At 49.8% G+C, this 25,081-nt stretch overlaps 1 protein-coding gene across 5 annotated transcripts in view; it reads left to right on the forward strand.

Annotated features, from left to right (window-relative positions):
- The window catches only part of ANKRD27 (ankyrin repeat domain 27), a 52,652-nt gene that overhangs the window by 23,464 nt on the left and 4,107 nt on the right, over window positions 1–25,081 (forward strand). For all 5 annotated transcript variants that reach the window (XM_032323501.1, XM_032323497.1, XM_032323500.1 and 2 more), the window contains exons 12-25: window positions 459–591; window positions 5,911–6,003; window positions 7,014–7,141; window positions 7,874–7,956; window positions 8,445–8,560; window positions 8,960–9,052; window positions 10,418–10,615; window positions 11,884–11,943; window positions 12,043–12,162; window positions 13,160–13,204; window positions 16,323–16,445; window positions 21,684–21,881; window positions 23,701–23,820; window positions 24,139–24,300. In XM_032323501.1, the coding sequence (XP_032179392.1) occupies window positions 459–591; window positions 5,911–6,003; window positions 7,014–7,141; window positions 7,874–7,956; window positions 8,445–8,560; window positions 8,960–9,052; window positions 10,418–10,615; window positions 11,884–11,943; window positions 12,043–12,162; window positions 13,160–13,204; window positions 16,323–16,445; window positions 21,684–21,881; window positions 23,701–23,820; window positions 24,139–24,300 (1,672 nt within the window). The remainder of the gene's footprint in view (window positions 1–458; window positions 592–5,910; window positions 6,004–7,013; window positions 7,142–7,873; window positions 7,957–8,444; window positions 8,561–8,959; window positions 9,053–10,417; window positions 10,616–11,883; window positions 11,944–12,042; window positions 12,163–13,159; window positions 13,205–16,322; window positions 16,446–21,683; window positions 21,882–23,700; window positions 23,821–24,138; window positions 24,301–25,081) is intronic.

Consider the following 25,081-nt stretch of genomic DNA (forward strand, 5'->3'; position numbering starts at 1 on the left):
ACTTTTGCAAAATGGCAGCGTTGTACCGGGGTGGTTTTAGCTTAACTCCAGGAAATTGTGTGTCCCTTATGAGTCCATGGCTGTGTCTGCGCTGCAGATGGTGGCCGTCATCCCATTTACAGATGAGGAAGCTAAGGTCCAGAGAGCTTATGTTGCTTGTTCTGGAACATGCAGCTAGTCAGTGACTGAGTGGAACGTTGACTCCACTTGTGTTTGGCTCCAAAGCCCGTCCTCTTCTGACGGGAGCCCCCGGTTCACTTTATAATAGTCAGCTTTTTCAAAACTGGCATACTCCAGGAAAGGACCAAGAAGTTTTACTTACGTGCTCCAGGGCTTAAATGGGCAGTGTCAGAGCTCCTGGAGCTAACCGACTTCAGTCACTCACGCCCATAGTGCTGTTCCTGGAGATGTGCGAATTGGGTCCTCAACAGTGAAAATATTTTTCTTCCTTTTGTTAGGATGGCAAATTTGAGTTACATCAAAAACTTCAGATTCAGCAGCTCAGCAAAAGATGAATTGGGGTACTGCCTGACTTCGATTGAGGCTGCGATCGAATATATTCGTCAAGGAAGCCTCTCCGTTAAGCCACCCGTAAGATCCCTCCTGCCCTGGCCTGCCTTTGTCGGTGTCCGGGCACCTTTGGTAGGGTTCTGAGGTTGGCGGGTGGAGAGGGGTGGCTCTTCTTCTTCTTTTTTTTCTTTCAAGATTTATTTATTTGAGATTGAGAGGGAGAGCGAGCAAGCACACGTGCAGGGGAAGCAGAGGGAGAGGGAGTCTGATGCGGGGCTTGATCCCGGGATCCTGAGATCATGACCTCAGCCCAAGGCAGACGCTTAACTGACTGAGCCATCCGGGCACCCTGGGGGAGGGGGATTCTTAAATGGTCTCCCAAGGATGGGGTCTCTGCTGTCTAAGGACTGTGGGGCTTGACAGCCATCCAGCAGCCTGAAACGTCAAGCATCCAGTTGGGTGTGCAAGTTGGCAGAATATGGCCGGGATTCACAGTTAAAGGCTTTGTCTGCTTTGTCTGCTTTATCAGTCCTTGCCATCCTCAAAAAAAAAGCACATAGGCAGAAGGGAGAGGCTAGAAACCATGAGTTTGGATATCTAGGCAAGTGATGGGGTTATTGACATAATGCAGTCTTAGGACTCACCAGCCTTATTATGATTTTCTTGGTGAGCATTCCTTAGGGGAGGCACTTGTATTTCTATGTGACGTGTGAGATCTTACACCAAGATCGCGTTGCTAGCTTGTTGCACCAGCTGGCAAAATGTGACAGTATGCACAGAATTTCAGCAGCGTTGAAAGTAATAAGGTGAAGAGATTCCCGTATTGCACAGCAGGAGTCCTGAGGACTGAGCATTCCCTCGATCTTAGAATCTCCCCAAGTAATAGTAAGTTAAAACAGCTGGAAAAAACCAGAGACCTGCCCAGATAGGTGCACTTGAGTGAGATCATTTATTATTAAAATGTTTATGTGTTTTCCCATCTTTCTCCCATCCATGTCCACTTCACGTGATTTAAATTCTATTGTATATAGCATTTTACAGTCTTTTTTCCCGAAAGGATAGTTTTTTGTTTTTCTGATTAGGAGACTAATCCTTGCTTATAAGCAATATTTACAGTATACAGTTGCCCTTGAACAACGCAGGGGTTTAAGTTGCTGACCCTCCACATGGTTGAAAATCTGCGTGTAACTTGTGATCCCCCAAGAACTTAATTACCAGTAGCCTGCTGTTGGCCAGAGGCCTGATGATATAAATAGTTGAGAAACACATATTGTATTTATTATATGTATCCTATACTGTATTCTTAGAATAAAGTCAGCTAGGGGAAAATGTTATTAAGGAAATCATGAGAAAGAACACATTGCATTTAGAGGAATGTACTGTGTCTGTCCTTATCCAAGTGGACCCGTGCAGTTCAGATCTCTGTTGTTCAAGGGACAGCTGTATACACTTGCAGTGAAGACAAGAAAATACCTTTCTCAAACTCACCAGCCGGGGATGACTTATTAACGGTTTGGTGTATGTCTCTTTTCTGTGCCTATACAATTTTTAAAAAAAGATTTTATTTATATATTTATTTATTTAATTACTTTTTTTTTTTTTTTTTAAAGATTTTATTTATTCATTTGACACAGAGAGATCACAAGTAGGCAGAGAGGCAGGCAGAGAGAGAGAGAGGAGGAAGCAGGCTCCCCGCGGAGCAGAGAACCCGATGTGGGACTCGATCCCAGGACCCTGAGATCATGACCTGAGCCGAAGGCAGCGGCTTAACCCACTGAGCCACCCAGGCGCCCTAATTACTTATTTTTTAATTAAATTTTTAAAAAAAAGTTTAAATTCAGTCAGCCAGCATATAGTACATCATCAATTTTTGGTGCAGCATTCAGTGATTCATTAGTTGCGTAAAACACCCAGTGTTCATCACATCGCGTGTCCTCCTTATTTTAGAGAGAGAGAGAGAGTGCGTGAGCAGGGGGAGGAGCAGAGAGACAGGGAGAGGGAAAGAGTGGAGCAGACCCCACGGGGAGTGAGGAGCCTGACACAGGGCTCCATCCTGAGATGATGAGTGGAGCTAAAACCAAGAATCGGGCGCATAGCCGACTGAGCCTCCCAGGCGTCCCTCTCCAATTGTATTTTTTTTTTTAACATTTTATTGTTTATTTGACAGAGATAACAAGTAGACAGAAAGGCAGGCAGAAAGAGAGAGAGAGAGGGAAGCAGGCTCCCTGCCGAGCAGAGAGCCCGATGCGGGACTCGATCCCAGGACCCCGAGATCATGACCTGAGCCGAAGGCAGCGGCTTAACCCGCTGAGCCACCCAGGTGCCCCTCCAGTTGTATTTTTAACTGAAATTTGAGATTATGCTCCTCTTATTGGCATGTAAGCTGGCGGTAGAAATTGCCTGATGCCTCTTGATGGGTTCAAGGGCACCCCTTGTCGCCTGGAGGGAGGGGTTGCCATTCCCTTGCTGGCCGTCCTGCTTGCTTGCTTTCTGTGGCCTGTAGACAGCTAACACTTGGAGCCTTTGACCAGAGTGGAAGGAGGTGGCTGACCACACAGCACCGGTCGGCTTCCCACACCCACTTGGACTTCAGACAACATCTGGAGTGGGATTGCAGGAGTTGTTTTGGTTTTTCTTTTTTACTTATTTATTTATTTAAGATTTTATTTTTAAGTAACCTCGACATCCACGGTGGGGCCAGAACTCACAATCCCGATATCGAGACTCAACGTGCTTCAGCGACAGCTAGCAACTAGCCAGGCACCCCTGGATTGGGGAGGCTTTGAGGGGTGGCCCCTCTTGTGCTGGTGCTGGTTCAAGCTCAGTACTTGTATTTATCCCTGGGCAAGTCCACATCTCTTCAGTTTCTGTCCATTTAGTGTCTACACTGAAGGTGATGCTGTATGTTTCACCTCTTGCTAGGAGTTTCCAAGAATGAACTAGGGGGTTTGGAAGTGCCTGTGTGAAGCATGAGCTGATACTCCTGTCCTCAGCTTGCTTTTCCAACACCCCCGCATCTGGGTGTCTCATTTCCTGGTTCTCCGGGGCATCCTGCGTGGATGGCTTCTGTGGGCAATGTGGGGACACCGCCCATTGTGCCCCTCTTGTCTGAGGTGTCTGCCCCTGGTCCTGGTCCTGCCTTCCTGGATGGGGGCAGTTGGTCCCATCAGGTGTCAGGACAGGGTGTGCCTTATCCTTACAGCTGGCTGTGGAGCCAGCCCCTTGGGCCTTGAGTGGGACAGGCCTTAGAGATGCTCTTACCTGTGTTGACAGAACAGGTGTCATGGCTTCCTTGTCTTTTGTGATGCCAGCTCTGAGGTTCTGCCTTGGCCTTGGTCAGCTTTAGCTGCTGACTGGCTTCCTGTCCCAGTGCAGTTCTGTCTTGGAAGGTGTGAGGCCAGTGTGATGTGTCTGTGTCCCTTCCTGGGGAAGGAGCTCAGGTGGCTCTCCACACAGCAGGTGACATTTCTGGAGAGCAGTCAGGACTCAATATCAGTAAATCAAATTTTGTCTTCCTATTGCCTCTTTATATACTATGATGTAGCTTCACAGAAATTTCCCCCCTTAATATCTTATTGTAACCTGAGGTGACTATATATGCATTCTTTAAGCTTAAAGACTTAGAAGTCTTGTAAATAAAGACTAGCTTACTGAAAATGAGCATTAGTGGGATGACGCTAGTTTAACCTTTGTAGACCAAAAACCAGGGAAAACCTTGAAAGAATTGGTTCCCTTCTCTGTTCCAGCTTTGTGGGCTTCTGGTCTTTCTCACTGTACTGGGTTTCTCATAACTAATATATTCCCCCTTCCCAGATAGATCTGAGCTGATATGCTGTCTCTTCTAGTAGGTCATTTCTCCTTGAAGGTTCAGGCCCCAAGGACTTGCCTTTCTTCATCATCGCTCTTCATATAGTCACCCAGAGTGGAGGAAGGAAACCCCACATTTACTGACATGACAGTGTCTTTCACGTTTCTCTGACCCTAATCTGCTTGGCTTCAAATCACTGAGTAAAACAGGTTGTTAGAGCTTCATATAGCAACTGGCAGCTGGCAGCAAACGGGCTCTCGTTCTGAGGGGTTGGTGTGTGTTTAATGCTCTTAGGGCTGCTGGTGCGAGGGACCGTGCCGACAGAGGACCCCAGAAAGGGGCCGTCCCTTGAGCTGCCACCCAGGCTCTGTCTTTAGCTGGATCTTGCGTCAGAACTTAGCCATAATGGGCCTTATCCCATACCTTTGTCAGGGTTTGGTGAGTTCTTCTGGCAGTAGCTGGCTGGGGGCAGAAACCCCTCGTACCTCCCACGGAGACTTTTTTGAGGAAGTTCGTCTGTCATCAGTCAAGTTGCAGGTGGTTGGGCGAGGGTTGAACTGTCTTGCTAGGAATTATTTCATAGAGAAGGATGCGTTTTTAGATTTGTGTATCTGAGTAAACATTACCTATAACATGAAGACCTGGGTTTCTTATTTAGGGGAGACCCCCGTGTATTATGGGATTCGGGAAGGGTGGCCCTGTTCATCTGCTATTTTATTATTTTTATTTTTTTATTATTTTTTTTTAAAGATTTTTATTTATTTGTTTGACAGACAGAGATCACAAGTAGGCAGAGAGGCAGGCAGAGAGAGGGGGAAGCAGGCTCCCTGCCGAGTGAAGAGCCCGATGTGGGGCTCGATTCCAAGACCCTGGGACCATGACCCAAGCTGAAGGCAGAGGCTTCAGCCCTCTGAGCCACCCAGGTGCCCCAGAGATTTTATTTTTTTGACAGAGAGAGATTACACGTAGGCAGAGAGGCAGGCAGAGAGAGAGAGAGAAGCAGGCTCCCCACTGAGCAAAGAGCTGGATGTGGGGCTCAATCCCAGGACCCTGAGATCATGACCTGAGCTGAAGGCAGCAGCTTCATCTGCTATTTTAGTAAGGATGTTCAGAGAGCAAGACTTTTCTCCCTCCTGCTGGGTGACACTGGGAAATCTAGAACAGTCTGTCAGATGGTTGTCCTCTCTGTATGCCCAGATAAAGTGGCAGGGGCTAGGGCTCTGCAGGCTGTAGAGCAGTGGTTTGAGAGGAGGAGGCCAGGGCAAACCAGGCTTCTGCCTAGAGGAGGTTAGTGTGAACGTGCTACATTCCACACTGAGTGATGACACATTCCATGCGCGCACAGAGGCAGCGTGCCCCCAGACCCCCCCCCCCCCCCCCCCCCCCGTCAAGCAGCTGCTTCCTGGGGGGACAGATGGGAAGCACTTTGCCCAGCGCGATGAGGATCTGCTCTCTGGCCCAGGGACAGAGGCTCTGCCGACCGTGTTCTGTGAGGAGGTAGCCGGGACTGCTCCCAGGTTCTCCGTGTGGAAGGGTCTGCACGGACATGTTGTGACAAGTTGATAAAACAGATTATTGGGCTTTTCCTGCAGGAGTCTGAGGGATTTGGTGACCGTCTGTTCCTGAAGCAGAGAATGAGCCTATTGTCTCAGATGACTTCAACTCCCATTGATTGTCTGTTTAAGGTAAGACACCGGCAGGGCCCTTGAGGGCACAGGCTCGTGAGGGATGTTTTGTTTTTCCGCATCTCTAAGATCTTTCCAGCATCCGTCAGGGGGATGTGCTTGGTTCAACACTAAAGTTCACGTAGGTGGTCAGAGAGGATGGTTGGGCTGCTGGGGTTTGACATCTGTGCATCTCCCCCAAGGTGTGCTGTGCCGTGGCCGAGAGGGACAGCACGCCTGGAGCCCTGTGCCTGGGCTGTCCTCTCTCACCTGTTCGTCAGGGTCTGCTCTGAGGTGCCCCCCTGGGTGGTCTCAGCAGAGCTGATGCCTCTCCTGGGCCCCGGGAACCCGTGTTGCCGACATTCATGGGAGCATGCGTCAGAGCGAGAGCTCAGCACGCAGCGGCTCCCTGCTCAGATGTGACCGACCCCTGGGAGGCTAGCGAGGTGCCCTCCTGGGTGGTCAGCGAGGTGCCCTCCTGGGTGGTCGGCGAGGGTTGGGTGGGGACTGGGGCAGCGTGTTCCCCAAAGCATCTCGCTCCCCGAGAGGAACACATCCAGGAGTCACGGGGCTGAGCCCTGCTCCGCAGCCTTGTTTGTTGATGGGCTCTCGTGCTAATGCAGCCATTTCTGTTCCCCCCAAACCAAGGCTCTGTTAGGACCCAAGAGGTCCGGACGGAGGCATGTTCTAGGGAGGAGCCTGTGTCCACTCTGAGGTTCCAGGAGGCATGATCCTCCCCCACCATTGCTTTGGGAATTTTGTCCTGTTGTCGTTTTAAGCTATGGATGATTTATAGCATTTGCAGAAGTAGAGAATGTAAATCACAGCCACGTGGCCATCTCTGTCCTGTTTTATCTCCATCCCCGACCTGCTTTTTGTGTCTGCCCAGATTATTTCAGAACACATCCCAGACAGCCAGTCATGTTATCCAGGCGCCCCCAGATACGTGTTTCTGTAAGGAGGCTCCAAACATTCACGCCTGAAGAAGAGAATTCCTTCACTTTGATAGTATTTTTGACGTCCCTTTGTAGCACATAGCGGCGGGTAATCAGAAAGAAGTGGAGAGACTTCTGAGCCAAGATGACCAAGATAAAGATGCCGTCCAAAGGATGTGTCACCCTCTGTGCTTCTGTGATGACTGTGAGAAACTTGTCTCCGGGTAAGAGGCTCCCCACAGAGGCTCAGTGTGTGGCATGTGGGAGGTGCAGGCCCGGGGAGATGTCTCCACTAGTTTGCTGTGGTTTCCCTTCCCCTTGTTGGGCTCTTCTGCTGGGTGTCAGAGCCTACAGGGTGGGTAGGGCAGGGACGCTGGAACCAGATGCCTCACCCTGCAGGAGACTGAGCAGGGGTTGGATGAGCTTTGGGACACTGTTGAATAGATCCGGCTTGGCTCACACCCCGAGATGGGTCTGCTAGCCCCAGGACTGGCATGTCTAGCCTGGAAGCGAGAGGCTTTTCCTTGCCATTCTTAGGGTGTATTTTTCTATATCTTCCATCTTTCTCTCTCTCTCTTTCTTTTTTTTTAGAAAGAGAGACTGAGAGTAGGGGTGGGGAGGGACAGAAGGAGAGGGAGAATCTTTTTTTTTTTTTTTTTAAGATTTTAATTTATTTATTTGACAGAAATCACAAGTAGGCAGAGAGGCAGGCAGAGGGGGAGTGGGGGAAGCAGGCTCCCTGCTGAGCAGAGAGCCCAATGCGGGGCTCAATCCCAGGACCCTGGGATCATGACCTGAGCCAAAGGCAGAGGCTTTAACGCACTGAGCTACCCAGGTGTCCCGGAGATGCTGGGCTTGATCTCACAACCCTGAGATCATGACCTGAGCCAAAATCAGGAGTTGGATGCCCAGCCAACTGAGCCATCCAGGTGTCCCCCCTCTTCTTCCTCTTTTAGGAGGCTGAATGATCCCTCCATTGTCACTCCATTTTCCAGAGATGACAGGGGTCACACACCGCTCCATGTGGCCGCCCTCTGTGGTATGTGGTCTTGGGTTGGCTTATGGTTGGGCAACTTTGCCTTAAAGGGATGGAGCCAGGGGTGGCCCAGCAGAGGCCTGACTGACAGAGGGCGGCGGAGTCGGGGGTGGAAGGGCCCATGTCGTGGGCTGTGCCCAGGGCCTTTGCTATTTTTTTAGCAGTTGCACAGTATTCCATCCTGTGAACTGAGGAACTGTGGACTCTTCTGTGGATATCTAAGACTATCTTCCCCTACCTTCTGTTCCTGAAATGTGGACCAGAGCTGAGCCCCCTCCAGAGGGCCAGTGGTGGGGAGGGGGGGTCCACCCCAGAGTGTCCTGAATCTAGAGTCTGACTTAACGTTAGCTCGGGCTCCTCTCAAGGGGAAAAACACTTCCTAGTGTGTCCCCTGCCAGAGAATAAGAGGGCAAAATAATGGGACTCCAGGTTTAGGGTTCGGAGAGCCCCTGCTCTTTCCTTCTCCGTGGCAAAACCCCTCTGTTCTGCAGGGCAGGCATCCCTCATTGATCTCCTGGTTTCCAGAGGCGCAGTGGTGAACGCCACGGACTATCACGGCTCTGCCCCCCTGCATCTCGCCTGCCAGAAGGGCTATCAGAGTGCCACGGTGAGTGGGGTGCCATCCCCGTGCCCGTGCTCCCAGGAGCCTGGCTCCGCACAGCTGCATCATGGTCACGCTCTTGCGTCGCAGCCTGGCCCTGCTGCAGCCTGCCGAGGTGGGCCATGTGTCTTCGGCCACGACACCTCCCTGTGGGCCCACTGGACAGAGCCCTTAGGTGTCGATGTGAAACGTCGTGGCGGCTTTGGGGGAGGAGGGTGGGGCTGTGGGCCTCGTTCTTTAATCTCTCCACGTTTTAAAGGGAAGGATGAGCATGAGGGTGGAATTTTAATTGTAGCGTAGGTCACTAAGGTAGCAGGTGGCAAGGTGCAACCTCCCCCGTGAGCCTCTGGGCCATGCTGCCTGAGGAAGCGTGGGCCTCACCTGCACGCTCTCTTCTCTCGGCAGCTGCTGCTCCTGCACTATAAAGCCAGCCCCGAGGTGCAGGACAACAACGGCAACACGCCTCTCCACCTGGCTTGCACCTATGGCCACGAAGACGTAAGTGGTGCCTCTGTGCCCGGGGTGGCCGGGTTCCCCACTTCCTCGCTTGCCGGGAGATGCAAACGTCTGGTTGGTTGAATGTTGCGCTTCATGTTGGTCGTTACTGGAACATTTGGCGTGTAATTTCTTTTTAATTAAAAAAGCCTTAAATTTACTACAGCTGCTCCGCTGAAATAACAGAAATCCAAAAATGAATTGCCCGTTAGCGTACCCTGAAATTAAAATCATTTTCATTCATTGCCTGCTGCCATCTGGTTCTTACCTTTGTTCACCTTCAGTTTTTACTTTTTATATTTTTATAGTAATAGTGACGATTGCATCATTTCTGTTTCCCCTTAACAGCCAACTGTGTGTGTGTGCGTGTGAGTCTGTGTGTGTGATTTTTGTCCTGACTGCTTCCTCTCCCATCTTCTCTGTGTGGTAACACTGGGGTGGGTTTACACATACCCAAGCCTGAAGCTGCGTTAGGGTGGTTGTGGAAAAATGAAATCGTACCCTCCCCATCTTTATAAAGCGACTTTCTTCCTTGATCATGGAAATCCTGGAGGTCCGTAAACGTAGCCCCAGCCCGTCCTTTCGTCACTACACAGTGATCTGTTGTATGTGTTGCGTCTGTGTCCCTAAGACCACCCCTTGGTTCAGTGCTTTGCGGGGGATGTCTGATAGGACTCAGCATGTAGTCCCACGACTCTGATGGACAATAGCCAAAGGACCCAGAGCACAGTCACCAAAGGGAAAAGGTGCAAAGAAGAAGTCCAGAGGAAGCCAGATGCAAGCTTCCAAGTGTCCACTCCCCAGGGAGACGTACAGGACATCCTCAGTTTGTCCAGCAGTGAGTTATAACAGCAAATATGACAGGTGGACAACCTGGAAAGCTCTGTAGGGACTCAGGGCCTAGGATTTTTACTGGAAACTGGTCACGTAAATAACGCCAGGCCTACCACATGTCAGACTTCCAGACTCCTAGAAGGAAAGCAGGTGTTCAGCCTAACCCATGTTGTTGCACGATTTAGACACAGCAAGCCATTGTACAAATCCAAGCTGAAGAACATTGCAAGTCAGGGACTGGCCTTGCAAGCGGGCCTTGCAGGACAGCGGTCTCCGCTGACATGCTGTGGTCATTCCCTTCTACAGTTGGATATATCACAATTTATTCAGCCTTTTTTTACTGATCGACAGTTTGCAAAAAAGTGATGTGTCCTGAGGAGGTAACCTTGAGGTCTGTCTCTCTTATTTCTGTACATTTGCTTGCTGAGAGGAGCCTGGATGGAAGTGGGGCACGGACCAAGGCTGTGGGGTCCACAGACACTGCCTGCGGCATGGCATGCGACTTACTGGTGGTATTTCCCATTTTCTTTACAGTGTGTGAAGGCCTTGGTTTACTACGACGTGCAGGCATGCAGACTAGACATCGGTAACGAGAAAGGGGACACCCCACTACACATAGCTGCACGGTGGGGCTACCAAGGCATCATAGAGACGCTGTTACAAAACGGAGCATCCACGGAGATCCAGAACAGGCTGAAAGAAACACCGCTGAAGTGTGCACTAAATTCAAAGGTAGCTTTGTTTTCATCTCAGAGCATCAGTATCACTTAAAAAAACAACAAAAAAATCAATGTCCAAAGACTGGGTCTTGGCCGTGCTGGACAAGCGGTGCATTAGTGCCTGAGGCCCGAACTTGGCCTGCGCCCTTCCTGCTGCAGTTGGGATCTGGTCGTCTGTGGGTTTTTACTTATTTATATTATCTCCAGCTTTACCAGCAGTTTTCTCAGTCTTGTTCCAAGAGATGGTCCCAGAAGGGTTGGCCCTGGCCCCTAAGTGCGGTTGGTTTCAGAGCAGATGACATGGTGGGGGAGCGGACATGGGGCAGAGGCTCTGGTGGAGAGAAGCAGGGACAGGGCCTGTGGTGTGGGAGCAGCAGTCTGTCTTCCTGTTACTTCCGTCCTCAGCTCCGAAGTGCCTTCTCTTCTGGCCGGTTCTGATCGTCGTTGCGTACGGTTTCTCATAATGAATCAGTCCTTTCCTGTTGGTGATTTCTGGAACCACGTCAGGGTCTGGCAGCGTGTCGTGAAAGTGCTCCGCTCATTAGCAGGTGGGGAGTGGGGCGGGGGGATGGCGTGCAGAGGCCGGTTCTCTGTGCCTTGCCTCCCGCAGCCGCTCTGGCCCAGGGGATGTCCCCGGAGAAGCGTGGCCAGCCCGAGGCCATCGGACCATGTCCTGCGTATGGTGGTTGTGTGTCCCACATGAGTGATGCCATCTTGATGCCGGCCTCTGGCCCTTTCCCTTCGTGCAGGCTCTGCCGTCCGCCTTGTGACATTTTACTGGCCACTCTTAGAGCTCCCAGGTCTGTTCCATGGGCTTCTCTCTGGGTGTTCACATCTCTTTGAGGAGCGCAGTTTTTGTCTTTTGACCCGTTTATTGAGATATGATGGATGCACAAAAAGCCAAATTTATTTAGTGTGTGCGACTCAGGGAGCTTGGGGACAAGTACACGCCTGTGACACCCACTCTGTGACCTGTGCCACGGATGTGCCCGTCACGTCCAGGTGTTTCCTCCTGCCCTCTTTCTGTCATGAACAGTAGTACTATGTTGCGTGTGTCCTCCAAACACAGCACGAGGTCCACCTCTCGTGTGGTCGTGAGGTCTGCCTGCTCTGTGTGGTCCTGTAGGAGCTCCCGCCCACTTGGGAGTTGGTTTCTCTGTCTTTCCAGGGGTGTGGTGGAGCTGCGTGACGTTCAGAGGAGATGGGCAGGCAGCTAGACGAACGGGTGACACTACTCTGGCAACCTTTCTCAGTATTTTTCATGTCCCCTTCTCCTCCTAGATTCTGTCCATAATGGAAGCCCATCATCTGCCCTTGGAAAGAAGGAGGAAGTCTTCAGAGGTGAGTGAACGGGGCTGGGCTTGGGCACCCCCCCGCAGACCACGGCCTGCTCTCTGGCCCTCACGAGGCCCTTCTCCTGTCGGGGCCCCGTGGCCGCAGGTCCCCATGCAGCCCCCTCAGCACCCTGTGGACTCCATCAGCCAGGCCTCCTCCACCTCCAGCTTCTCCTCTGCGTTGGTGAGCTCCAGACAGGAAGAGCCCAAGAAGGACTACAGAGAGGTGAGGATCCCAGATGGGAGGGCGGATGCGAGGGCAGCCCTGTGTCGAGGCAACTGGTTAAAGAGCCACGCACGACGAGGGCTGCCCAGTGGGCCTCCGCTGCCATTGCTGGGCCAGCGTGTGGGGCATGGCCCGGAGGGGAGCCCAGTCAGGAGTTCTCACCCTGCTCCTTGCATGTGTGGCTCCTAAAGCAGCTCTTTGCTTTGGGGATAGTGTGTGCGTGTGTGAGACAGAGGGAGAAAGGGGTGTCTTCTAGAAGAAATCTAAGGAAAGTCACCTGTGGGTATTCAGATCTACGATCATTTTACAAACTTAGTTCTCCACCCTTACGTCCCACTGAGTAAGCATCCCTGTCAGCCTGAGTGGTGGTCATCCTGACGTCTTGTATTCTGTGAAAAGCAGTTTATAGCCCCTTTTTTTTTTTCTTCTTCTCCATTTAACCTGTCTGTGAGCTCGTCCAGCGTCAGCCCACAAAGCAGACCATCCTATGAACAGGCCACACTCCTCTGCCTGTTTCCCTGTGCACGGGGAGCCTCCCTGCCTCTGTGCAAGGTGTTCATCCCCTGCCACCCCCGAGCTGTGACCTGCACTTGGAGGGCCCGAAGAGCTTAGCTTGATGCGATGGCACAGGAGACAAAGCCAGGAGATACATTCCAGGGTCTAAGAGAGCCCTGGCATGGTTCCTGGTGTGCTCTTAGCTGTCAGGTGATGAGGGCTGAGTACACATGACCCTGTAGGCTTGTGCTTCATTCACAGTGACCGGCGTCTTCCTTGGCCACGTCACCAGATCACTCCCTAGGCGTCAGGGGGAGCTGGGTTTGGTATGCGCTGGCGCCCTGCTGGACAGCCCAGCCGGATAGTCTCAGGGATGTGCTTGCAAGATGCTGAATGAGGTGTTGAAACTCCACAGACCAAGAGACAAATGAGAGTTTCTGGGTTTTCTATAACTACTTTATTATTGAAATCATTTCCTAACATTCTTTTTCCTTTACTTAAGGTAGAAAAACTCTTAAGAGCAGTTGCTGATGGAGATCTAGAAATGGTGAGTCTTTAGCAGCATGTCTAAAAAAGCTTGCTGTTGTGAGAAGAGCTGAGCCTGTTTCTGGTCTCTGGTTCAGTCAGGAGCTACGTCCTGTTCCCTTTCACATGGCAAGGCTGCATTTAGTGACTATGGGGTCATGTAGGTGTTCGTGTTTCCCTGTCATGTAAGGAAGCAGGTGGTCATAAAGCCACACAGAAAGCCTTTCAGACGTCCAGGTTCCAGGAGGCTGCTGAGGTGTTGTCCAGCCCATCGTGTGTGGGAGCACAGAGTGTGGGCTCCAGTCCCTGTCCGCTAGCTGGGAGCAGGGTGCTCAGGCAGGGCGGGTAGAGAGGAGGGGTGGCGGGTGGAGTGGGTAGTGCCAGAGCCCAGAGGCCCTGCTGTGGCCCCTTGGAAATGGTGGGACCTGGGCAGGAGGCTGAGGTCTGAGGCATGGGAGTCCACGGTGTCCCAGGTGTCCCGGTAGGGTGTTCCGATGAGGAGGTGCTGGCTCTTGGCTTGGGGAGGAGAAGGCCTGGCTGGGGGAGGGTGGTGTCTGCCCCAGCCCTCCTTGCAGATGCCAGGGAACATCTGGTCATGTCATGGAGAGCAGAGGCAGCCTTCCTTAGATGCCATGGATGGTTTCCCTGGCTTGCCTTTGACTTCCCGAAAGGAAGTGTTTTCCACTTTATTTTATTTTTTTTTAAAGATTGTATTTATTTACTTGAGAGAGACAGTGAGAGAGAGCATGAACGAGGACAAGGTCAGAGAGAGAAGCAGACTCCCCATGGAGCTGGGAGCCTGATGTGGGACTCGATCCCGGGACTCCAGGATCATGACCTGAGCCGAAGGCAGTCGTCCAACCAACTGAGCCACCCAGGCGTCCCGTGTTTTCCACTTTAAAAGGAGCAGTAACTTAGGTTACTATGAGGAGCTCAGAATAAATCATCTAACGAGGGAGCTTGATGCTGCTGTGTGGTTCAGGAGGGCCTTTTGCAGATGATCCGGCATGAGGTGGAGCATAGAAGTTACTAGAGTCTGATTATGACCGCCTTGGGGATGTTCGGAATCTGATTGTAGTTTCCAGTGTATTCGCTTTTATCAGTGCGCCAGACTGACACATGGTCCCTCTGGGGAATGGGACAAGGATGTCTATACTATATGTGTCTTCTCATGAGACCGGTCCCAGGAGAACTCAGCATTGTTTGGAGGAAGCAGAGTAGGACTTCCTCAGGCCCCCTGGAGCCCTGGTGTGAACCAGTGGTGTAGTCTGTGTGGAGAAGCGATTATGACTGTCCCTGGGTCATGAATACCCACTCCTCCTCCTCCTGTGGGTGGGTGGGTCAAAGGAATTTGACCATTCGTGAAGGTGGCGAGCAGAGGCAGACCGCCTGGTGCCCAGGGGTCCCCACCCAAACTGATCTACCCCGTGACAGCCTCCAACCCCTGTCCGAGGCACCTGCCCCTGCTCCCCCCGTTCTTGTTCCCTCCCCTTGTCTGTCCCAGCTAGCCTGTTAGCTGAGGCTCCTGGGTCAAGGCCTTTGGGATTTCCATGCTCAGGGGTCAGGAGGTGGAAGGGATATGGAGGAGAGACTTTGGGCTTGAAGGTGGCCTTCTTGAACCCCTTGTCACTCCCCACATGCACGTGCTGACTTCCGCAGTGCTCGGAACCAGGCCTAGAAATGTATTCATGTTGTTGCCAGTTTTCAAATTTAATATTCTAGAGACTAGTTTCTACTATAATATAAATTTGACCTTTTTCTGGTGGTCTTCAGTGCGTTCCTGTGTGGCTACTGCGGGGCTAGTGCGTGGAGGGGATGCTGGAGTGGCGTCAGGGAGCCCGAGTGTAGGTTCTGACCACTGCTTCCTAGTTGTGTGGCTTTGGATGAGATTCCCTCTCAGAGTGAGTTTTCTCCCAGGTTAGAAGGGACGAGTGGGGGGCACCTGGGTGGCTCAGTGGGTTAAGCCGCTGCCTTCGGCTCAGGTCATGATCTCAGGGTCCTGGGATCGAGTCCCGCATCGGACTCTGCTCAGCGGGGAGCCTGCTTCCCTCTCTCTCTCTCTGCCTGCCTCTCTGCCTACTTGTGATCTATCTCTGTAAAATAAATAAATAAAATCTTAAAAAAAAAAGAAGGGACGAGTGGTGTCTTTTTTTTTTCTTTTTAAGACTTTATTTATTTGACAGACAGAGATCACAAGTAGGCAGAGAGGCAGGCAGAGAGAGAGAGGGAAGCAGCCTCCCTGCTGAGCAGAGAGCCTGATGCGGGGCTCAATCCCAGGACCCTGGGATCATGACCCAAGCCGAAGGCAGAGGCTTATCCCACTGAGCCACCCAGGCGACCTGGGACAAGTGGTTGTTGAAAGAGTACAATTAGATAATACAAGCCCTGGTGCTTGTGAAATGCTCCAGGACCGGGGAGTGAAAGCAGCACCACGCTGTCACGCTGTTCTCTTTTAAGATAAAGGAATCTCTGGGGCGCTTGGGTGGCACGGTCGGTTAAGCGTCTGACTCTTGATTTCAGCTCAGGTTGTGATCTCAGGGTCCTGGGATCGAGCCCCACGTTAGGCTCTGTTCAGCTCAGAGTCTTTTGGATTCTTTCTCCCTCTCCCTCTGTCCCTCCCATTTGTGCTCGCTTGCTCTCTAAAAGAAATAATTCTTAAAAAAAAAAAAAAAAGATGAAGGAGTCTGTACCACTAACTGTAGAAATGGCAGCTAAAGTTCTCTGCATCACCAGTAAAAGGACTAAAATCACTGGTGGTTGAGGAAGTGTAAGCCCTGGTCTGGGAGCGGGTGTGTGTGTGTGTGTGTGTTGTGTGTGTGTAGGGGAGGGAGGGAGGGAGGGAGAGATACTGTAGCTAGTAAAGGAGCTAAGGATGAGTTTGTTTTTTTTTTTTTTAAAGATTTTTTATTTTATTTATTTGACAGAGAGACATCACAAGTAGGCAGAGAAGCAGGCAGAGAGAGAGAGAGAGGAGGAAGCAGGCTCCCTGCTGAGCAGAGAGCCCAATGCGGGACTCGATCCCAGGACCCTGGGATCATGACCTGAGCCGAAGGCAGCGGCTTAACCCACTGGGCCACCCAGGCACCCGGGAGCTGAGGATGAGTTTTAAGCTCCTGTTTCTCCTTCCTGCCCAACACCAGGTGCGCTACCTTCTGGAGTGGACCGAGGAAGACCTGGATGAGCTGGAAGGTGCCATCAGCGTAGACAGTATTGAATTTTGTCACCCCCTGTGCCAGTGCCCGAAATGTGCTCCAGCTCAAAAGGTTTGGCTGTGCTTCCATTGTGTGGCTGGGGGTGGGGATGGGGAGGCAAATAATTCTTCCCTGAGGGAAGTTGTCCGCTTCCCAGCCAGCTGGTTACTGAGTGGCTGTTAGCTGGCATCCCCTGAGATGTGGTGAGGTGTAGTTGTTCAGCTCAGGGAGGAGGGAGGCTAACACGAGTGTGGATCTGGCTTGGGCTCCTTGCTTTCTGAATGGGCAGGTCAGGGAGCAGAGACATGCACATGTGCTCAGTGTTTCAGCTGCTCTGCGGGCCCCTGAGTCGCAAGGCAAGAGTCCATGGCTGAGGGTGTCTGTCCACATGGCTGCCAGTCCCCTGAGGAAGCTTCATTCGAGTTCCATTGCCCAGAGTCTTTGCTTAAGTCGGTCCACCTTCTGCGGGAGGACTCTCCCTCCAAATATAGAGGATCCCCTGTTTCCTTTACCCAGTCTCCCCCAGTGGTAACAGCTTGCAAAGCCATAGGACTTTCTTATCCAGAATATTGATGCAGGAAACAGTTTACACATCTTATCCACAGTTATTTGATTTTACCTGTGCCCAGTATGCATGCATGTGGGTGCACGTGTGTTCACTTTTATCACACACATAGCTTTTTGCATCAACCACTACACTGAAGGTACCAACAAGCTCCCTCATCACTGGGAGAACTACTCACGTTGCCTTTTCCCACACCCATCTGCCCCCCTGCTGCCCCCTAAACCCTGAGTTAATTTTTGTACAAGGTGTGAGATTGAGGTTGAGGTTCATTTTTTTGCCTGTGGATGTCCTCCTGTTTTCATCACTTGTTCAAAATACCATCCTTCCTCCGTTGACTTGCTGTCCCACCCTCGTTGATAATATACAGTGTGGGTCTCTCTGCAGGGTCTGTGTTCTATTCCATGGTCTGTGCGTCTGTCCTTCCACCAGTTCCACACTGTCTTGATTACTGTAGCTAGAGGCAACTTTTGTATCAGGTAGAGTCATTCTTCATAACTTGCTCTTCTTTGCCAGGATCATTATAGCTACTGTAAGGCCTGTGGGTTTGTTTATGTCTATCAAAAATCTTAACTAGGATTTTGGTAGGACTTGCATTAAAAACTGTAGATTAGGGACGCCTGTGTGGCTCAGTTAGTTAAGCGGCTGCTTTCGGCTCTGGTCATGATCCTGGGGTCTTGGGATTGAGTCCTACATCAGGCTCCTTGCTCAGCAGGGACCCTGCTTCTCTCTCTGCCTCTGCCTGCCACTCTGCCTACTTCTGCTCTGTCTCTGACTAAAAAATAAAGTCTTAAGACAAAAAACAAAACCTTAAATAGATTAAGTTGGGGAGAAATGACATCTTTACTGTGCTGACTTCATGAACATGGTATATCTCCAAATATTCTGGCCACCTTTGATTTCTTCATCATTCTGTGATTTTTGGCATACAGATCCTGCCCATGTTCTCTTAAGTGTATACTTAAGTATTTCATTTTCTTTTGAGAAATCGTAGATGGTATTGTGTATAGAGCATGTGCTTTTGTGCTAGCTATTCAACTAAATATGTATGTCCCATACTGAGAAAATTAGACTCTATAAAACAAGATAGAGTAGGGTTGTCCTTTGTATTATAAGATAATCTGGACTTTTTAAAAAAGCTTCACCATGGGTCATTCTAACCCAATAATACTGAAATGAGTGAAACTTCCATTCACATGTAGCTTTTTAGCTCGCTCCAGGGTCATTTGTACATTAGGGATGTACAGCTTTTGTTCTGTCCCAGTGCTGCTGGATGGGGACAGCCCAAAGAATGATTTCCCCTGTGTAGACTGCTATAAAAAGCATAGGGATTAAAAAGGCAGATGATGTTCGGAAGGATACGATGTGCAGTGATTGTACTTGAGGCCCGGTCTTTGACTCTGTGGTCAGAGGCAGTTACTGTGTCTCCCTGTCACTGTTCTTCTTGCCTTTGTTCTAGACTCTGTTGTTCCCCACCTCATAGTTCATTAGTTGTAACAAGAAACTGGATTACACATTAAAATAAATGCTAGATTTATTGAATAATAAATCTTACATCCTTTGCTTTTTTTTTTTTTTTAATATTTTATTTATTTATTTGAGAGAGACACAGCAAGAGAGGGAACACAAGCAGGGGGAGTGGGAAAGGGAGAAGCAGGCTTCTTGCCGAGCAGGGAGCCCGATGTGGGACTTGATCCCAGGATCCTGGGATCATAACCCAAGCTGAAGGCAGATGCTCTATGACTGAGCCACCCAGGTGCCCCCATTCTTTGCTTTTTTAAAACCTCTTTATCTCATTTTGAAATTTCTCCAAAAGACACAAAAAGACATAAAAAAGACATTTCTGTGGAAATTGCTTCATGTCTATGACTTAGCTAACCACCCCCTGGCCCCACCCTCTTCTAGCCTACTGGTGTGTTTAGAGTATTTGCTTAAAAAAACCTTTATTGGGGATGCCTGGGTGGCTCAGTTGGTTAAGCGGCTGCATTCGGCTCAGGTCATGATTCCAGCATCCTGGGATCAAGTCCCATATCGGGCTCCTTGCTTGGCCGGGAGCCTGCTTCTCCCTCTGCCTCTCTCTGCCATTCCACCTGCCTGTGCTCACTCTTTCGCTCTCTCACTCTCTCTCACAAATAAATAAATAAAATCTTTTAAAAAACCGACCAAGAAACAAAAAAAACCTTGATTGAAGTACAATTTACACCCGATAAAGTCCTGTGTACCATGTACAGTGCGTTGAGTTTGTGCAGACACGTAAAAGCATGAAGCCATGATCGCAGTCTAGATCCAGAACTCTCCATCACTCCTGAGGGTTTTCTTGGGCATTCCCCCTTCCTCCCCAGGTCTTCTGTCTGTCATCACAGACCCGTTGGCATTTTCTAGAATTTTACATGGGTGGAAACCAGACAGGACATGCTCTTTTCAGTCTGGCTTCCTTCTGTCAGCGGAATGTGTTGAGATCCACATGGGGTCAGTGGATTTCTTTCTTTTTATCGCTGGGTAGTATTTTGTTGACTATACTATAATCTGTCAAATAACCTGTTGATGAGCATTTGAGTAGTTTCCTGTTTGGGGCTTTGTGAAGAAAGCTAGTGTAAACATTTGTGAGCAAGTTGTGTATAAATATATGTTTCCTTGGGTAAATACCTTGGGCTGTAATTGCTGGATTATGTAGTAAGGGCATGTGTAACTTGATAAGAAACTGCCAGCTTTCCAGAGTGATTTTCCATCTTCCGTTCCTGCCACCAGTGTGTGAGAGTTCTAGTTGCCTCACATCCTTGTGACTGTTAAACTTTAGCCATTCCTGTAAGTGTGCAATATTTCATTGCGTTTTTTATCTCCCTACTTCTTCATCAGTTTGTTTTTAATTTTTTGAGGTTCAGTTTACATGCAGCAAAATTCACCCTTTTAACTCAGCATGCCGTTTTTCTGAGAGGGAACCTTTTTAATCATCAAAAAGTGAACTAGGGATGCCAGAGTGGCTCAGTGGGTCGGGCCGCTGCCTTCGGCTCAGGTCATGATCCTATGGTGCTGGGATTGAGCCCCGCTTCGGACCCCCTGCTCAGGGGCGAGCCTGCTTCTCTCTCTGCCTCTGCCTACCACTCTGCCTGCTTGTGCACACTCTCGCTCTCTGACAAATAAATAAATATAATTTTTTTTTTTTTTTTTTAAAGTGAACTAGGGCGCCTGGGTGGCTCAGTGGGTTAAGCTGCTGCCTTCGGCTCGGGTCATGATCTCAGGGTCCTGGGATCGAGTCCCGCATCGGGCTCTCTGCTCAGCAGGGGGCCTGCTTCCCTTCCTTTCTCTCTGCCTGCCTCTCTGCCTACTTGTGATCTCTCTCTGTCAAATAAATAAATAAAATCTTTAAAAAAAAAAAAGTGAACTAGATAACCAAAGTTTTCATCCTTGGGCAGTCACTTAGAAAGCTGATATAGCAATTTTATTATCAAATGTAGGATTCATTGTCATAATTCAGTGTTTGTTTTCAGTTGCATGGCTTATAAATGTTTTCTTTGTCCTATTAATTCCTGATAGATGGTTCTCCTATTGGCCTGATGGGTTTCAAAACCACTGTGAACTGATACAGACCGTCTCCATGATAGAAACATGTGTCTTTTGTTTTTCCAAATCTTGTGCCTATCTTTTTTTTTTTTTAAAGTTGGGTTGTCAGTGGAGTTGTAAGAATCTGCTGCTGTTTTTTTTTTTTAATTTTATTTATTTATTTGACAGAGAGAGATCACAAGTAGGCAGAGAGGCGGGCAGAGAGAGAGATAGGAGGAAGCAGGCTCCCTGCTGAGCAGAGAGCCTGATGTGGGGCTTGATCCCAGGACCCTGGGATCATGACCTGAGTCGAAGGCAGAGGCTTTAACCCACTGAGCCACCCAGGTGCCTCTCTGCTGCTGTTTTTAAATTCTGGTTGGTACCCGTGCTTTGTTGGGTCCACGTAGTACAAACATTCTCTCCCACTCCGTTACTCGCCTTTTCATTTTCTTGATCTTGTCTCTCAGAGAATAACCATTTAAAATTTGCTTTCGGTCTAGTTCATCAAATTGTTCCTTTATATATATATATTTAAAATATTTTATTTATTTATTTGACAGACAGAGATCACAAGTAGGCAGAGAGGCAGGCAGAGAGAGGGGGAAGCAGGCTCCCTGCTGAGCAGAGAGCCCGATGTAGGGCTCGATTGCAGGACCCTGGGATCATGACCTGAGCTGAAGGCAGAGGCTTTAATCCACTGAGCCACCCAGGCACCCGTCCTTTATAGTTTTTGCTTTTTGTATCTTATTTAAGAAATCTTTGCTTATTGCAGTGTTGCTGGGATATCTTGTGTACTCGCTTCAGGAAGTTTATAGTCTTAGCTCTTACGTTTAGGTTTATGTTACATTTTCAGTTTTGTATGTGGTGAGCTAAGGATTGATGTGCAGTTTTTCCATGTGTGGATAGCCTGTTGTTGAGATGCCCTTTGTGGAACAGACTTCCTGTTTCTGGTCGAATCACCCTGGCATAAAGAGGGTCTCATTTCGGGGGACCTGCTCTCTTGAATATGGAAATAATCCTTTGGTACGGTTTACCTTTCTAAAGTTGTAGGAATTCACCTGTGTGTAACCTGATTCTGGATCCCGCTGTGATCCCAAATTGTGCACAGGGGCTCTTGGCAGGGTGGGTGGGCGCGGATGGCTTCGATTCCTTCAGCCCAGTTTCTTAAATACTAATGACTTTTCTCTCTCTCCATCTGCATTTGCTAGAAGCTGGCAAAGATCCCTGCCAGTGGACTTGGTGTGAATGTGACCAACCAGGACGGCTCCTCCCCACTGCATGTTGCAGCTCTGCATGGGCGGGCGGAGCTCGTTCCCCTCCTGTTGAAACATGGTGCCAGTGTAGGGGCCAGAAATGCAAACCAAGCTGTCCCGCTCCACCTGGCCTGCCAGAAGGGCCACTTCCAGGTACAGAGTCTTTCTCCTGGGCAGAGGGCATGGGTGCTTGCTCTTGGTTGGAGCCGTCCGTGCTGGGAATGCTGCAGAGAGGCAAGTTCGGGGGCAGGCCCAGAGCACAGACACATGTCCTTCCTCCCAGCCCCAAGATTCTGCACTGCCCAGGGCAGGACTGCTCAGCAAGAGAATGCAGAATTCTCGAGGTTCTGGGGGTGGGCCTTACCCCTTCCCCTCCTGCTCCCTGCTCATCCACACCCTGCACTCCACTGCCAAGCACCTCTCAGTGGCACAGAGGCCCTATCCTGATTCGGACCCCAGGAGGAGCGGTCTTCGGTGCTTGGGTGTTGGTCATTGAGGGCTCTGCCTGCAGCTTGGCACCTTTCATCGCCACAGCTCTTGGTTTTTGTCAGACAGTTTAGGACTTTGTTATTTTTTTTAAAGATTATATTTATTTATTTGAGAGAGAGAGAGAGAGAGAAAGCACAAGCAGGGGTAAGGGCAGAGGGAGAACCAGACTCCTCGCTGACCAGGAAGCCAACACGGGGCTCGATCCCAGGACCCTGGGATCATGACCTGACCTGAGCTGAAGGCAGATGCTTAGCTGACTGTGCAACCCAGGCATCCCAGTTTAGTACTTTGTAGTGAACGACCCTAAGGCGGAGGTACAGGAAAGTGTTGGGGTCTGTTATCAAAGGAACGAGACTGAGACAAATTGAAAGTTATGCAAAGCCTTATTCTATGCCAAGCATTAGAAGTCAGACTGACTGACCAGGGCCGCCTCCAAACAGAGTGACCCCCTCCCGATCTCACAGGCTGGTTTTATAGGGCATAACCACAGACCCAAGGTATGTGGCTTCTATTGTTAAGGCGTTTACTCCCGGAATTGATACCCAGAACCATACCAGGAACTACTAGGGCGTTTATTCCCAGAATGAAGTCCGTGGATGTAAACAACAGTATGGCTACTTAGGCAATATGGAGTTGCTCTGGCTAAGCAGGCCCTAATAATTAAACAGGTTTTAACATTAAATTGGCCCTAACAAGAGAATTGTGAAATGATTGACTTTTTCAAAGTCCTATATTTCTTTCTGAAAATTGCCTCTTTAAAACAATTTTTCCCTTATAGCTCTACTGTAAGCTTTTAAAGGCAGGAACCAGGGGTTCCTGGCTGGCTTAATTGGTAGAGTGTGTGACTCCTGATCTCAGGGTCATGAGCTCAAACTCCATGTGGGGTGTAGAGTTTACTTAAAAAAAAAAAATATATATATATATATATATATATATATATAAAAATAAAAGACAGGAACCAAATCAGGTCTTCCATCTTTGTGACACCTAACATTGCACTTCAATTGCCAGTATCACAATCTACAGAACTGGAGTGATAATTCCAGTCCTCCATAGGGCAGGTCTAAGAATGAAATGAAAAAAAAAAAAAAAGTGCCTCCCACATTGCCTGGTGGAGGAGAACGTCAGCAAATGTATGTTGCACCCTGCTTCAGTTGATCGGCCTTCTCCTGAGAGTCAGACATGTGTCCAAAGAGCCTTCCAAATAAATTAGAGAAAAGTCAAAAGGATATCCTGTTAGAGGATTTTTTCCTCAGATTTAATTTTTTAAAAAAGGTTTTTATTTATTTATTTGAGAGAGCGACAGTGAGAGAGAGCATGAGAGGGGAGAAGCAGACTCCCCGTGGAGCCGGGAGCCCAATGGGGCCTCGATCCTGGGACTCTGGGATCATGACCCTAGTTGAAGGCAGTTGCTAAACCAACTGAGCCACCGAGGTGCCCCACAGATTTAATTAAGACTGGAATTTTGTCTTCTCTGGGATAGGTGGTGAGGTATCTATTGGATTGTAACGCAAAACCCAATAAAAAGGATATAAGTGGAAACACACCCCTCCTTTACGCTTGTTCCAATGGCCACCATGAAGTTGCGGCACTGCTGTTACAGGTAAGGGCCTCCCAGCCCTGGAGCTGCCGGTACTCGTCGGTCGTGGGTGCTTCATTTCCTGGCATTCCCTTTTTTTTTTTAAAGAGAGAGAAAGAGAAGCAGCGCATGGGAGCTGGGGGTGGGGGGAGGGGCATAAGGAGAAAGTGAGAATCTCAAGCAGACTCCATACCCAGCGCGGAGCCTGACATGGGGCTTGATCTCATGACCCTGAGACCATGACCTGAGCCGAAATCAAGAGTTGGTTGCTTAACCAACTGAGCCACCCAGGACCCCTCTGGCATTCCTTTTGATTGCACTGTGCACTGTTCCTCCTTCTAGCACGGGGCCTCCATTAACGTCTCTAACAATAAGGGTAACACAGCACTGCACGAGGCTGTGATAGAGAAGCACGTCTTCGTGGTGGAGCTGCTGCTGCTTCACGGGGCATCAGTGCAGGTTTTGAACAAGAGGCAGTGCACCGCCATGGACTGTGCTGAGCAGGTGAGTGGGCGCGCCCGTGCGGCTCACTCGGGTTAAACCACATCTGAAACAGCTGGAGCCGACCTTTGAATCGGGATGCTGGGCTAAGTCCGTGTGCCGGGAGTGTCTGGTGGGTTGAATATCCAGTCCTTGGTCCCCGGGTCAGAGGTGGCCTGCTCAGGGAGCCAGGACTCGGGCTTTCAGGGCTTGCTTTCGAAGGGCTGAGTGGAGGTGCTTCCCTGGCCACTGCAGGTGTCAGCGCCCTGCTCTGGTCCTGGGGCCCCCGACGGCTGGTCTGGGGCTCACGCTCACTGGGCTGGGACTGCATCTGGGGTCTTAGCACAATACAGAATGTTTATTCGGTTGTGGTTCTAAGTCTTCTGGAGTTATTCTCTCTGTAAGGGGAATCATGATGAGCAGGTCAGCCCTCCTTCCCGTGCTGTGGGTGTTTGCGCAGGGTACTGGTGAGGAGAAGGCCTCCTCTCCTGGGAGAAGCAAGCCCTCTATCGTCATCATTTTCACATAGAGTCTTTCTGTTTTTGACTCAGGGTAGACAGCTGGTAGGCTGTTAAAGGACATGGTGTCATGTAAAAGTCACCATAAACCCAGCATACTCATAGGCTTATCACGTTAATTTTCAGTGACATTTCCTAACAGAATCAAAGTATTTTAAACCTTCCTTGAGTACTTTAAAAAAAAAAAAAAGTGCTGGGCTGGCGAAAACCCCGGGATAACTCTGGAGTGAGAGATGCCGTTCTCAGCCCCATCGCACAGGGCAGCTAGGTACCCGGCCCGGGTTCCC

Source organism: Mustela erminea, chromosome 19 (genome assembly GCF_009829155.1).
Source record: "Mustela erminea isolate mMusErm1 chromosome 19, mMusErm1.Pri, whole genome shotgun sequence".
In the NCBI taxonomy this organism is placed as follows: Eukaryota; Metazoa; Chordata; class Mammalia; order Carnivora; family Mustelidae; genus Mustela; species Mustela erminea.